This window comes from Sarcophilus harrisii, chromosome 3 (assembly GCF_902635505.1).
Source record: "Sarcophilus harrisii chromosome 3, mSarHar1.11, whole genome shotgun sequence".
Classification (NCBI taxonomy): domain Eukaryota; kingdom Metazoa; phylum Chordata; class Mammalia; order Dasyuromorphia; family Dasyuridae; genus Sarcophilus; species Sarcophilus harrisii.
This window is the reverse complement of record NC_045428.1, coordinates 561,688,086-561,703,997: the sequence shown is the minus strand read 5'-3', so window position 1 is coordinate 561,703,997 and position 15,912 is coordinate 561,688,086. Positions and strand designations below refer to the sequence as shown.

The 15,912-nt window shown below is 34.3% G+C and overlaps 1 protein-coding gene across 5 annotated transcripts in view; it reads right to left on the bottom strand.

Moving 5' to 3' along the window:
• USP48 (ubiquitin specific peptidase 48) overlaps positions 1-15,912 on the bottom strand; it is a 58,583-nt gene that overhangs the window by 18,846 nt on the left and 23,825 nt on the right. For 2 of the 5 annotated variants that reach the window (XM_031962663.1, XM_031962665.1), the window contains exons 9-14: positions 15,180-15,359; positions 12,249-12,377; positions 10,708-10,857; positions 6,733-6,930; positions 5,198-5,312; positions 2,679-2,809 (exon numbers count right to left, since the gene is read on the bottom strand). In XM_031962663.1, the coding sequence (XP_031818523.1) occupies positions 2,679-2,809; positions 5,198-5,312; positions 6,733-6,930; positions 10,708-10,857; positions 12,249-12,377; positions 15,180-15,359 (903 nt within the window). Of the gene's footprint in view, positions 1-2,678; positions 2,810-5,197; positions 5,313-6,732; positions 6,931-10,690; positions 10,858-12,248; positions 12,378-15,179; positions 15,360-15,912 lie in introns of those variants that run through there. The other 3 variants (XM_031962664.1, XM_031962666.1, XM_031962667.1) reach the window with 2 other exon arrangements.

Here is a 15,912-nt window from a genome sequence, read left to right as displayed (position 1 = left end):
AAGTGGTGCCATCCTGCACTCTTGCCTATATGGCCCTAAGAGGGCTTTCACGGTCATTTCAAGTTCTTTTGTCTTCCACACAATTGTGAAAAAAAGATACAAACTCAGAAGAAAAATGAAATAAGTGCAGAGGAGGAAAGGATGTTCCAAAGCCAGGCTCATTTACAATACTGAGTGGGATTTCTAAGGCCCTCTCTCACGATTTAAAGAAGTTACCTTTAGGAAAATGGATAAAGGAAAAGGCTAAAACTAAAACTAGAAATGCTTCACATAAAGTGAGCATCAGCTCCATAAAAGGGACTGGAACTGTGAATATTCAATATAGCTCCTGTGTTCCACATTGGAACTTAACGACACCACGAAATGAACATTGATGAAGACAGCTCAATCTAGTTGACAGGCAGGAGAAAAACATGCCAAGAATGTTTTGTAATGTAGGATAAAGGGCTCTCAAGTGCACGAATCAGGGGGTGGAAAGTTTTTTTGAATCAAGAGCTTTCAGCGACTTTTGAGGGTGTCGAGTAGGTATTATGAAAAACTGAACAAAGACTATTTAAAAAAAAAAAAAAAAAAAGGAAGAAAGAGCCCAACACAATGTCAGGAGAATCCAAAGAGGAACATCTATTTTACATGTGGATTGTTCAACATGTAATGTTGAACAGTCCTACATGAAGAGACCTCCAAATCTTTTTATCCTACATAAACTAGGAATTCTATTCTGTGAAGCTTGTTGATCTCCAAAACAAGATTTGAATCAACAAAATTATAACATTTTTTTAAAAAAAGATTGTCCAAACTAAACTCAATTGTATTATAGATAATTATCAAATTACCAAATCCTTGGCTCATACCTTCAGACAACTCAGTAACTTGCATAATTATATTTTCTTTGAATCATGGTTGAAGCATTGACAATTAAATCAAATTACACTTTCTCCAGTATGTGAATATGTCTATACTACAGAGTATGAAAGTAAGTCAAAAGCCTATATAAAGTACTATGTGCGCAGGCCCTGTACTGGACTTGGAGTCAATTCCCTGCCAAAAAAAACAAAAAAATTCTTTAATAAGCACCAAAAATAAAAGCCCATAAGGAGAGACGTAATTAATGATGATGAGAGAAAAAAATTACATCAACATCAAGAAGGAACAGAAAAAGGCTTCTTGTGGAAGACAAGACTGAAGATAAACCTGAAAAGAAACCCAATACAAGAGATTAATAAGGCTAATGTCATAAAGGACAAGCAGTAAAAAGCTCAAGGTCAGGCTGATGGAGCATATTATGAGTAGCAGCAACTCAAAGAAGAGATTTGCAGGGGATTAAGAAATAAAAGTCATAAAAACCTTCCCCTTCCACAGGTCTGAGAGGTAAACTATCCTATGTTCCTCTAATTTATTAATAATTTCATTCTTTATGCCTAGGTCATGAACCCATTTTGACCTTATCTTGGTGTACGGCGTTAAGTATGGATCAATGCCTAGTTTCTGCCATATTAGTTTCCAATTTTCCCAGCAATTTTTATCAAACAGTAAGTTCTTATCCCAAAAGCTGGGATCTTTGGGTTTGTCAAAGACTAGGTTGCTATATTTGTTGACTGTTTTATCCCTTGAACCTAATCTATTCCACTGATCAACTAATCTATTCCTTAGCCAATACCAAATAGTTTTGGTAACTGCTGCTCTATAATATAATTTTAGATCTGGTACAGCTAAGCCACCTTCATTTGATTTTTTTTTCATTAATTCCCTTGAAATTCTTGACCTTTTGTTTTTCCATATGAACTTTGTTGTTATTTTTTCTAGGTCATTAAAATAGTTTTTTGGGAGTCTGATTGGTATAGCGCTAAATAAATAGATTAGTTTAGGTAATATTGTCATCTTTATTATATTTGCTCTCTATTATATTTGGAACAAGAGGTTTGGCAATTGTTAATGCTGTAAAGTTACCCATGTATATATCCTGTAAATTAAAGGCTATTAAATAAAAAAAAAAAAAAAAAAAAAAAAAAAAAAAAAAAAATAAAAGTCTAGAAAACTAGAAAGGCATTTTCTATTTATGGAAGAAAGGCAGAGGCTAGGTTAAGAACGGCTCTGAAAAGCGAAACAAGAGGACTAATCATTACTGAAGTGATAGACAACCACCTAAGGGAGAACGAAATGATTGATAAGGTCAATGATGACTGGGTACAAGATGGACTCAAGTGGAGCGAGAAGAGAGGCAGAGAGATCCAGCAGTAGCTCAGACTTGGATTGATAAGAACTTGCACCAGAGTGGTAGCAATACCTGATGAAAGGGGTACATTCAAAAGATGATGCAAAGGAAAAATAAATAACTTAGAACCCACAGAAGGTAGGTGACAATGAAGAATCAGAGGTGACACCTATGGCTGCTAAGAAGGATGGTGTTAACCTTCAACAGTAATAGGGAATAACATTAGGATTCTCATGTAAGGATACTTGTTAGTATTGGTACCAATTGTAGAAGACTTATTAATTAAGGTACACTGACAATCATCTACACTTAAGCTTTCAATGAGATTGTCTTATAAAGGGATGTCTTATAAATTATTCATGTTTATGAAACCACTAAATAATTGAAAGATAGTTATTATAAGCTAAAGCTCATTAACAAACTTATGATGTTTAAAAATACAAGTACAAGCTGAGAATATCATTACCTTTATTTAAGGTGTCACCATTCATTTTCCCATTACTTTGGTCTGTATCAATATCTTGCTCGTCTAACTGCTCAAGGGCTAGCTGTCTCCAACTTCGTAAGGAAGACTTCCCTACCCAGAAGCCTTCATTACTGTGAAACAAATAAAAACAAACAAGTTAATGTCACAAGAAAGCATATGCTCTCTCCTTTTTCTACCTTAGTAATTTTTCTGAATTTCCTCTATTCCCCATCCCATTCAAGTAGTTTCTTGGTTTGTGAAATTTCCCTCTTGCACCACCTGCAGTACATCTACATCATGACTCCTAAAACTGTTTATTCTCTTTTGTGGGCCCTTCCATGAGCTCCTTTTCTTCCCCACAGCCTTGTTTGCTGTTGAACTCCCTCCTTATTCCTGACTAATATCATATCCCTTACTATACTAGACTCCCTACTCAATCTTAAGAGTTTAATGATAATAAGGTTTCAAACTTACTAGCTCTAGAGCTATAGGCAAATTTTTTTAAATATTAAAATCATATTCCGTGACAACAAAGTGAAGCTCAAAATGAACTCAAAGCTATGTTATGTTAAAGACCAATTTTTTTTCAGTTTTTCAGCTGCTGTGATGCTAAAAACCACTGCGTCTACAATCAAGACTGGAGTTCAAATCCACCTTCAGAGATTACCTAACGAGTTTTGTTTGCATGAATTTCATCATTTGTAAAATAGCAATAATGATACAATATACATCCAAAGATTGTTGTGATATTAAGTGAGATGTTAAATCTCTTCACATAATACCTTAAAAATAGTATAAATTTATATTCCTTTTCTTTCCCCTTCAACAACCATTTTTATTATTATATAAGCTTATTCAGGAGACACAGCCTACATGAAATTTTTTTTAAAATCTATTTTTATTATAATAACTTTATTGACAGAACATTATCCCTTGCACTTGTTTTTTCTGATTTTTCCCCTCTCCCTCCACCCTCTCCCCTAGATGGCAAGCACTCCTATATATGTTGAATATGTCGCAGTATATCCTAGATACAATATATGTGTGCAGAATTTCTTAAACCATCAGGGAGCCCCCACCCTTTGCATTTTTCTCCCTTTTCAACTTGAATTAATTTCTTGTGTTCATTTTACATCCTCTCATCTTAGCATAAACTTCATTTGAGCTTGAACCTATAAATTCAATCACAATGCTTTTACATAAAGTAGGTAGATAATTCTTGAAAAAAACTACAACAAAACATGCTATTATTCTTACTGACTTCAGTTCAAAGCAAAATGACATGAATATTGACAAATGGGAGGAAAAATTTGTCTTTGAATACTTTTGATTTTTCCTGCCCATTTCTATAGCCCAACCTATCTATCAATCAAAGCTCAGTTTAAAGTCTAGCTCTTTTGAGAGCTTCAGGATTCTTGTTAACAGGAACTTTTTAACTGTACAATTTTTTAAGACTGGGTTTGTGGTGCTACTTTATGACCATCCTAAGGTCACTGTCTATTCCCATTAATAGTTTAAACTAATTTTCTCCAAACTAAGAAGGGAAATATGCCAGAATACAAAGGATGAGTAATATATTTATACATTTTAATTTTTATTAATAGATTGCAACAACACACCCTAACCCTTTTTTTTACTCTGTAGTTTAAAAACAACAGAAGTGTAGCTGACAGGTATAAAAAGAATAATGCCATTTGCTTTCTCCCAATACAATTTCATTTCACTGTCAATATACTGTATATATTATATTGGACAAGATAGTTTGGGATCTCTTCCAAAGAAGATTCTATGAAAGGTCTTCTCTACTACTATCCAGTGTCATCTAGATAACAGTGCCCAAGGCACGATTGTGACAAGTACCAGTTATAATAGAAATTTTTATTCATGTAATTTGTAATGCCAAAACAGATGCATAAACTATAATTGGTGAAATGCATAAATACTTCTAAAAAGCAGGAAGACATGTCACTGAATATACACATATTTTCTATTTCACTTTCTAAAAGCTAATTCAATGAAATCAGCAAGGACAGTCACCTCTGGTCAAGGTGTCAATCTTTTTTTTGGATACTTTTTTGAATAAAAGTTTTAAAAACAAGAGACTAGACAAGGTCTCCAATTGGTAACCTTAAATCATACATAAGAGCAGTTCACATTTATCTAAAGCTTGAATTCACAAATATATGGGGACTATCTTTAGAATCTTTAACAGTGCTCCTGTGAGATGGGTCCTGTTGGCATTTCAATTATTAAAACTCAAAAATTAAAAAGTAGAAATGGAAGCATTTTGACCTCATAACTTGTTGACTCCAAATAAAATTCCATCCAATTTAAAAGTATGCCTTTATTTCTGTTACTATGGATAATAAAAATCAACCAAAAAAATTGCTATAACAACAAAAAAAAAACAACCTAGCTCTATCCTAGTGTAGACATCTTTGGATATCCATGAATAAATAAATACATCAGAAGAGAAAATTATTTAGTATTTTAAATGTCATAATTTGGGAAGAACATACCCCTTCACTGTGGTTTTCAACAAATTTGTAACAATTTTATAATCTTCATTTAGTTGGTTCTTCAACCGCAATACACGACAGCGCTCTACCACACAGTCTTTGCAAAGGGCTTTAACTATGGGTTGAAGGAGAGGGAAAAGACAAGTCAAAAACAAATCACAATAGCTGATCAATACATTCTGTGAAATACTTTGTTAAAAAAAAAAAAAAAACAACAACAGACTGGATCAGTTCTTAATCTAACGATAAGATTTCAAGGGGTTGGTGAACTGAATTTTTAAAAAAATGCTTCTTTATTTTAATGTAATTGTTTCCTTTGTAATGCTCTGCATTGTAGTTGTTATATTTAAAATTTTCTAAGAAAAAGGGAACAGAAGCAAAGTAAGACTTTGTGAAAAATACAAGACCCAGATTCAAGAAAATCCAGGGGATAGTGAAAGTACATTATGCCATCAGTATTATCTAAACATGCCTTGTGTTTGTTTTAATGTAAACTTACTTCTGATATCTCAAGTTTCATGTAGATAACCCTACTTTATTTCATTTTCTGTGCATGGAAGTTCAAAACAAGTCAGAAAGACTTAAAGGCCCGCCTACTTATAAGGGTAGAAAAGTTTATTATTGAAAAATTGGCCACAGGAGGAAAAATAGGGGTTACAGGGGCCAACATAAGAGGATTTTCTACAACACTATAGTAGGAACAGAAACTTGCAACAAAGAAGAAATGATACACCATTAATATCACAGGTACCTAATAATGAAAGAGCATTCACTTCCCAAAGGGAATCTATTTCAATACAGACAGAACAGAGCATGGTCTAAGAAAGTAACATCTGTAATTAGCTGTATATAAAATATCTGTATAGAACTTAAAATTGAGGCCAGCTATAAATTTAACTTCCACTAAGAATAATGGTATTAAATAGTTTTTCAGATTAATGGTATTAAATAGTTTTTCAGATTATTTGCAGTTGTAAACAAACCCCAAAGCAAAAAAATCTAGAATTTAGAATAAAACACAAAAAGTACAGGAGAATGTCCAGAACCCTTTGAAATGCAACAAAAGCTTCCAAGTTCAGAGATTGGATTGGATAAACACAACTGTTATTCAGAATGAAAGCCAGGTTTGAATTACAGAACATTGACAAAGAAATTCAGCTTCTCTGCTTTGAAGATCTCCAGTAACTAACAATGTATTTCCTAAGGAAAAAAAAAAATCAGGCCAACAGTGAAAAGCAGATGGGGAAAAAAAAAAATACAAATACAATATCTGCATATAGACAGTTACTGAGCTTCATGCCCTTAAAAATAACTGTCTTCTTACATGAATAAAACTCCTCTCTCCTCTTGCCACCCTAATCTTCTATCAGTAATTTGCTTGGCAAACTCTTTTCTCATAGATGGTGCAATGGAAAATTTCAGGCAGGCCCACATCAATTCTAATGATCACAAATGAAAAAATGAACAGAGGCTGAATTAGTGAGGCTTTGCTGTCCCCAAGCCTTTCAGATGGAGAATACACAGGGACAGATTACCATTAAGCCGGGGTCCCCCTCCATAGCGACTGTAGAAAATATCTGCTGCATATTCAGAAATTCTCTTCATGATGGAGATTTTGTCAGGATGCAGTTTGTCATGGGCACACAAGCAGGCATGGTTATCAATGGGCTTTGTTGGGGTAGATTCATCTAACCATTTCTGCAGCCACTCAAGAGAGACAAATTCATATGGCTCTGAGGAAAAAGGACACAAGAAACAGCCTATGTATTTTACTACTCCCATATAAAGCACTGCGTTCAGAAAAATTTTCAAATGACAAAGTTCCCATTAGAGGAGCCATCAGACCTAACACACCTTTAGTTGAGGGAGCTCAATGCATTTGTAACAAAACCCTTGCAGCATGAGGAGAGAGGCTAGTATTATTAACCTCACCATTAGAGAAGTGTCTTACTATTGTTATTAGCATGACAGAGTTTGGATTAAGCTCCACATCATAAAGCCTTTGTAACTACTCTTTCCCCCTTCCCCCCCCCCCCCCGACATAACCTTTTCCCCTACTCGAGACAAGAAAGCCAAGTTTTGAAGCATTAGACAATCAGACAATAATAAAACAAAAATGGAATTCAAATGACTGAGCAAGTGATTATAAACAGAGTAAGTCCTAGTGTGATAAATGAAAAGAAAATTGGTATACTACTATACTATTACTGAGAGCTGAGTTTTGTTCTCTCATGGCCATTCTGCCTGAATGCATCTTTATGATCACATGCCACACTAACTAAGACATGTTAATGGTACACATAAATAATGTACACTAAGTTTGACTGTGTAAAGTATAAAAGGTATTCTTTTCCTGGGGAATGTTTCCTAAAATTGAGTAAGATTAGTAGGCACTAGGGCAGCAGGGAGGAGCACTGCACTGGGGGTTTCTAGAATAGAGGTCTAACCCCAGCTAGCATGGCCAAGCCATGACCCTGAAGACCAAGTCACTTCAACTTGAAGTGCTTAAGGTTACTGTTTTCAAGTGAAGATAATACCTGCCCACAAGCTAGCTCACAGGGCTTCTGTTACAAAACATTTGGAGGTTTTTTGAAGAGATATAGAAAAGATATTCTATAAAATATATAAAGGAGATGAACCATGGGTATCACCAATGCAGTCTTAAAAAAAAAATCCAGCACAATTTGAATGTGAAAAGTTTTGGTTGTTCATTACCCAGCTTGTTGCAAATGTGTGGTGTGGGATGAAGACAGCAATGAATGTCAAAGAGGCTATAAGTGGCTCTTGTCTCTCCCCATGTTCCAGGAGGTAAGATAGAGACAGGCATATTCTCTCTTAGGAATAAAGCAAAGGAGAAACAGGAGCCAGTTTCCGTAAGATCACCACATTCACATATTTGATGAGGTAAAGATGAAGGAAACCTAGATTTATGGAATATCATAAGGCAAGATATAGATACTACATAGTACCAGGAGCTACCTCCAAGCCTGAATAATATTGGGAAAAATTCCCACAGTCAACAGAATTCTGACAATAACTTTTCAAAGATGGAGAATGCCCAAAAAAGAACAAAATATTCCAATTAAGTACACTGACACTGAATTAAATATTAAGTTAAATTTCCAATCATCCCTTGTACTGGTTCTCGTACAGAAATTTACAAGTATGAACCCTTGAATGAGGCAATAGCCAAAGGAAGATAAGAACCAGGCAATAAAATCTTCATCTATTTTGTGCCATCAACCCACTAATTTTGCAGGCTAGAGAATTATCATAAATTCTAGGATCTGTTGCGCTTAAATTAACATTCAGGAGGAACTTTATTTGGGAAGGTAAACAATGTGTACTTGCTCTAGGGTCACTAACTGATTTATCCCCCTTGTACTTCTGGCTCAAAGATTACATCTTGTACCCCTGAAGCCTCTGGCAATTGTAGCAATGAAGGCAAACAAGACTTGGTTGTAACAATTAAGTATTATGTCGATGGCCCCTCCCACAAACATAAAAACACACAAACTGCAAAGGAGGAATGGCTGGCAGATTCTGAAAAACTACTTCTTAACTTATTAATGGATCTCGGGGACATCTGTTGGAGATTCTCTTTCCCCACCCCATCCTGCCAGGGGAGGGAAAGGAGCATAGTCCATTAGCTAAACATTTATAATACCTGGTAAACAAAACTAAATCAGCATAACCAAAACTCTGAACAAGTCAATATTCAGGAGTTACAAAAACAAGATGGGCAAAATTTTTTTTGCAAAACAATAAATAACTGGCACATTTTGATACAAAGTTATTTTCGCTTTATGCCATTTAACACAAAAGTTAAAAGTTCAAAAATAAGTCAAATTTCCTACAGTTACCAGAAAATCGAGTAGGATGCAAGGGCTAAAAAAAAAATATGCCATTGTGATACATTTCTGTGATGACCCCCCCCCCAAAAAAACCAACCTCAAAAACCCTACATTATTCACTTAATTTATAGAATTTTGATGAATTAAGATACTCACTATCAAGTATTTAAGATGCAGAAATGAAAAACTGTTCAAAATTAGCCATTAAAAAAGTTAGAAATAAAATTGAAACTGGAAATACTAGGAATAACAAAAGACTAACACTAAATGGCTAAAACAAATCATTCCATATTCTTGAGGCATTAGGGATCAGCTCCATAACCAGACCACAGATTTAGAAAATGAAGAGAAAAATCAGATCAATTTCATTGGGGTACATTTTACAAATGAGGGATAGGTAAAATGACTACCCCAGATCTCCAAGGAAATAAAACAGTCAGGATTACAATATAAATCCTTGGGACACCAAATACAACATTTCCCAACCACAAAACAAATAAATATATGTGGGGAGGATAAATACAATACCAAAGCACCTTATTCAGTCAAAAAACAAGGATTTGGACCCATACCTGGGACAAGAAAGATCTTCGAAAGATCTTAAGACTATATCCAACTAGCTTTGGCTTCCCTCTCACACAAAAACATGCAGGATAATCACTTGGAAGCCTAAATAGGAATTAATGTGATCAAGTTCTTTTTAATTGGCTCCCAATCTATACAGCAGTAAAGAACTGAATGCACTGCCTATCAGGCCATCAGAAATCTTTTGAACTGCTACCATAAAGGGAGTCAACACTCCCTGTTCATCATGAAAGACATCACCAGACATAAAGTAAAGATGTGTAAGTCTTCCTGGGCCATTAAGCACAAAATTCTGGCAGATACTGACAAAATTGACTTGTGCAGAGCACAGGTTGGGACCAAAGTAATTAAAGTTGAATATTATATAAATCATTTGCTTCAAAAATCCCCAGGAATTGTATTGTTTGGGATTTGTGTTGCTGAAATAAAAATTACATATTCTTCAAGAAGTTGTCCTATCTTTTAAATTTAAAGTTAATTCCATTTTCTAATTATGAAATTATGAATTCTAATTATGAAAAGAATTTGAGCCCCATTGTCTTGATAGTAATCATTTCTAAATCACCAAGTTATTTTGTTAAATTTCAAAGACTCAGTTCAACTTTACACACAACCAAGTTTTTCTAGAAGCTTAGGTGAAGCCAAGCTATATGACATTAGCTTCACGACTATACACCTGGGAAAATATAACATCTGAAATGAAATTGAAAGTTTCATTTGAACAAGTATGTATTAATGTGTGAAAAACCTCAGTGAATTTAATCTAATGAAATAATTCTATATACTGTTTAAAGAATTTGCTAATAATATAAAAACTTTTTAACAGATCTTGAAATGAGATCTGGGCGTATCTTTCAGAGAAATCTAATGGAATTTAGTAAGAAAAACTAAACAAACGTTTTTAGCAAACAGGATTAACAAAATTTGAATTATGAAAATGCCTTCAAGTAGGTGGCAACATCTCTAGCTCCTATAGCAGATTGTGATCAATGGTACATGTAACAGAAAGCAGTTTTCATTGTTAACACAGCAATGAATGACTACAGGGCACTACCAGAAGATCTTACAGACCAGCTCCAGCAGGTAACCTTTGGTAGAGTTCCTTCACCTCTTCGTGTTTGGCTTTGCCTTTGTCCACACTTTGTTTACGCATTTCAGCCATTTCCACACACCACTCCTCAAACTTGGAGTTATCACGCTCTACCAGCTCTTGAAGAAAAGCTATTCAAAAGAAAAGGGAAAATTATACCAAAATTGCTTACTGTTCTTATTTTTTAAAAATCTAATTGACAGATTAATCCTTTTTATCAACAGCCTTGTATTCTTAGCTAATCTTCCTATTGTGTGTTCTCACCTTTAATCTATGATCTAGATATATAATCTGTGATCTAGATATTGTCCCCCTTACAGGATTTCCCTGATCTCCAACTGTTAGAACCAAGGATTAGAGGAGCCACAAGAGAATTCTCTGTCCCTAGCTCTTTACCCAGCAACCAAAAAGACTCACAATCACTAACAGACTATCTTTCACAAAGGTGGTAGAGTATCTCACCTCACTAAACACCTAATAAACTTCTAGAAGGGCAAATATTCACTTTTTCTTCATTCTATCCTTAATGGTCAATTCATACTCAGTCAATAACTTCACCAATATAAAAACATGTTAAGTTCAAAAAAATCAATCTAAAAATGGAATTAACGTTCTAGAAACACACCCTTGAATGTGTATCTTTACAACTGAGTTGTTTTTTCACTTTTGATCTGATTTTTCTTACATAACGACATGACATATTAAAAAGTTTAAAAGATCTGCAGACATTTAACATTCATCAGATTCCGTTCTGTCTCAGGTAGGAAAGAGAAAAATTTTGAATCCAAAGTTTTACAAAAATAGAATGTTTAAACTATTATATATATATATATGGAACAATAAAGACATTGAGGGATCAAATGACTACAAATTGGTTTAAATACAACAACCCTAAGTGCTATTATTCCCATTTTACAGAATATAAAGCTGAAGCTCAAAAAAACTAAGCGACTTGACCAACATCTCCCTAACTTGAGGTTACAGCATCATCTGCCATGACATATAGCTGCCTAGACTGAAAAAAGTAACAACTGTCACACCTCTTTCTGAAGGCAGACATAAAAATATCCAACAGATGTCAGGATCACAGAGTTCTCACATTTGCCTTCATTTAATCTTACCTCATCTTTAAGCATTTTTTGCCATCCAAGGCACTTTTACTCCAAAATTTCTTTTCCTACTATAAACTGATGGGTATGTTTTAAATGAAGAATAAAAAGAAAAATTCCTATTCCCATGTTAGGGGAATATTTGAGAAGGTGCTCATCAAAATTTCCCAATGACCATGCACAAGGGAACTGAAGTTCAGAAGAACCAGATGATTATCCTAAATAATATTGCACGCTTCCCATGACAACATCCAGGTCTCTTGACTTTGCTTCACTGACAATGGCCACACATGAAAGCAAATAATTACTTCAATTATTACTTATTACATTATTATTAATTATTACAATAATTACTTCAATTCTCAACAATATTCTTGAAGCCTCCCCTGTTGAATGTCTGATGACTTGCTTACCTGGTACTTGAACTGTCAGAGAAGATTTCTCTTGTGTCTGTAATCTATACACCAACATGTAGGCATTTCTAGAGCAGTGAGTTCCTTTCCCACACTTAGGTTTACGTGTCTGTGACTTAGAAGGCTCTGCTGAGGTGCATAAATAACAACAAGAAAAAGATTAAATTGAAACATCTATGCTTTGGAGAAAGATAGGACACTAATGGGGATGTAATTTATCAACACTCCAATTTAGCTCATTGGCTTCAATAACATGCAAGGTAAACAATACAATTTTCTTCTATATTAAGTATTTTAAACAGTTTCCTTTTTTACAATGTAAAAGTTGAGAAGCCAAAAGCACTCACTAAAAACAGAAAACATGAAAAAAGCTGACTTTAAATTAATCATAAGAAATTTGTACAAATGCCCAATTATTTCAATTTTTAGAATTTTATAAATTTGCAATTGAAAAGAATAACAGGCTCATTCAACAAACAAGTAAGAATCTATTAAATGCATTATATTTTGTGCTAGGAATACCAAGACCAAAAAAAAGTTCCTAAAATTTTCCTTTCTATTGTAGGAGAAACTATGGAAATACAAGCTTATGTGAGGAAAGAAGAAAAAAAAAAAAGGACTCCCAGAGGAAGAAGAGTGCCTGAAGTGAATCTTGATGGAGGTGACAGTGGAAAAAGACATGATGTCAAATGATATCAGCCTGAATAAAGACTGAAGACATGAAATGAAGAATTTATTAGCAGACCACTACAGACCACAACATTTATGCTGTTTTCTGTGACAAAGAATTGGAAACATTAAAGAATGTCTCTTTAAAATTGGGATACTGGGGCATCTGCCTGGCACAATGCATAGTGCACCAGTGTGAAAGACAGGAAGAGCTGAGTTTAAATGGGGTCTCAGGCACTTAACATTTCCTTGCTGTGTGGCCCTGAGCAAATCACTTAATCCCAATTTCCTCAGCAAAAAAAAAAAAGTTGCAGTACTTGAATGTAATGAATTATTTTGCAAGAAACAAATATGATGAAGCATGCATGAAAACAAAGGAAAGTAACAAGAAACATGAAAACCTATGAGAATAACTGCAAATAATCCAAAAGTGTGGAATCTATAGGTGAAAGGCTTTGTACCCTCAATATTTTTCTTGTCTTATTGATATTTTTAAAAACTACCAAAAAAGATATATTAAGTAAGCTTTAAGAGGTTCACTACATAATAATGCTTATTTGATTTTAGATACTTTGTGCTATTTTAAAAAAAACCATCTATTTTTTTATTAGAGTTTGTAGATTAGATGTTATACTTGTCTAAGAATTTTTCTGCATCTGACCATCAATGTTAAATTTTGAAGCAACTTTTGTCATGACGATTTCTTAGATTGCTACTGTCAGGATTTTATTTTAATATTTTTTGGGAAAGAAACAAGTAACAAGTCTGGAAAATGAGCCAGAAGGCAGGTTGAGAAAGATTAAGTGCCAAATTTGTTTTTCTCCCAGAGCCATTAGCAGCAAAGAAAGCAGATACATCATGGGAAGAACCTGAATTGGAACTTGTAAGACAAGACAAGAGGCAAGTATCCAGTACACTATAGATATATAAGGATCAAACAATAAGACAACTGGGAGAATCAGAAGAAAACAAGGTTTAGAAGACTACAATAAGCCACTGGTATTATTTCAATAAGAAAGACATGGTTAAGTCTGTGCTAGGAATGCCCTTCTGAACTCTATAAACACCAATATTTATTGCAATAATTATTGCAAAAATGGAAATGGAAACAATGTCCATGTACTGGGAAACTTCTAAATAAATTGTAGTCATGATTAATCCAATAATATTGAGCTGTAAAAACCTATGAATATAAATAGAAAATAAATAGAAAGCCTGATGTGAACTGATACAAAGTAAAGCAGAACCAAGCAAATACATCAACAATGTAAAAAGAACATTCACCACAAAATTGAAAGCGAGTATTGCAAAGTAGTAGAGAAGGCATGAAGCGATTCCTTCCCCATTTCTTTGCAAAGTTGGAAGATCCATGGGTATGTAACACTGTATATTGATTTTTTCTTTTTATTCCCTTAAAACAAATATTTTTAAAAAGGATAATGACTTGGTAGGGGAGAGGAGATAGAGTAAGGGTAAAAATGTAGGTGATATGTATATAAAACTGTTATTTTCATGTTATCTACTTATTGGGCCAAGATCTGTGGCTTTGCCCTTCTTTACATCTTTAGCACTTAGGCTGTATTAATATTTGTTGAACATAAGAAAAAAATATTACTACAGAATAGAAAAATGGAAAAGACCACTTGGAAACCTGAAGAGATGAAGTCATTTCTTAAAACTTCTCAATGACAAGGCCAATATTGTTGTCACAGCCCACTGCACACGCGTGTATCATGTTTGCTCTAGCTATCTAGCCTACCCTAAATATATTGTATACAGACTGAAAGAGAGGCCCCCCTGAGGAAGCCAGTCATCCTCTTGTCTGTAAACCCTTTGGACCCTGGCCTCCAATACACTCCCTGATTATGGCCAAGTTATAGTCTCAAAGCAGAAAGGGCACAATAACTGTCCCAAGATCTCCATGCCGAGCCTGGTAATGGGGCTGCACAAGGCAAACACACTCTCTGGACAAACATTGGCAGAGGGGAGCAAAGCAAGGGCCAAAGACAGTTAAACATTAACCATCATTCACTACATTCAGTTTTAACCTTGAGCCACAATACTGCACTTATATGGAAAACATCCAAAAAGCAAAAAACAAGCTGATACACCTAACATAATTTGAGTGCTATAAAAAATGGGCCAATTACGCTTACTAAGAACACACAACTATTAATGTTGGTTTAAGTTAGTACTTATTATAAACATTTCAGGGAAGAAAAGGTGTATTTTAAAAGGGCACTCACAACTTAAAGGTTTTACCTAGATCTTCCTCAATCCCTAGCTGTAATTTCTTTCCCTCCATCTTTTCTATTTCTTCATCATTGAATTTGTACCATTCTCCAGTCTGAGGATCCTTCACGTGAGCAATGTAGTGACCAGAATATGCACTTACACCTCGGTGTATGAGGACAGCACTCAGTTCATAAACATAGATTCCTTCTAAAAATAAGCAGAAAATAAATGTCAAATTTGTCTTCCTTTTTTGGCAAATTTTTCAACTTTGAACCTTTGGTTAGTCAATCAACTATATGTAGACAAACACTTCTACATCCCGCTATAATTGTCTGTACAGTTATGTTCCCTTTATACACAAGACAATCTCTAGAAATTGTTTAAAATTGTAATTAGATTGAAATTTAGGAAAGGTCATGAACTAAGTTTATAAAGAATTCTTTTGGACATAAATGGCAAATGATACTTTAGTATGGCAATATAATGTGTTGGTTTCAAAAAGCATTCTACCCAGTGAATACAGGAAAAGCTGACTACATAAATGAACACTGAAAAAAAAAATGTAAAATATAAAACATTGAAAAAAATTATATCAATTGGTTTTAGTAATTCAGGGTAGGTTTCCAGTTAACTTTTAATGAGAGAATCGATGTGATCAGTAGAACAGAGAATATTCCCAATGAGCATTTTATGCCAAGAGAAAGTTATGAACAAATTTTTTGCAAGGGATTTAGTAACATATTGGCATAGATGAAAATGG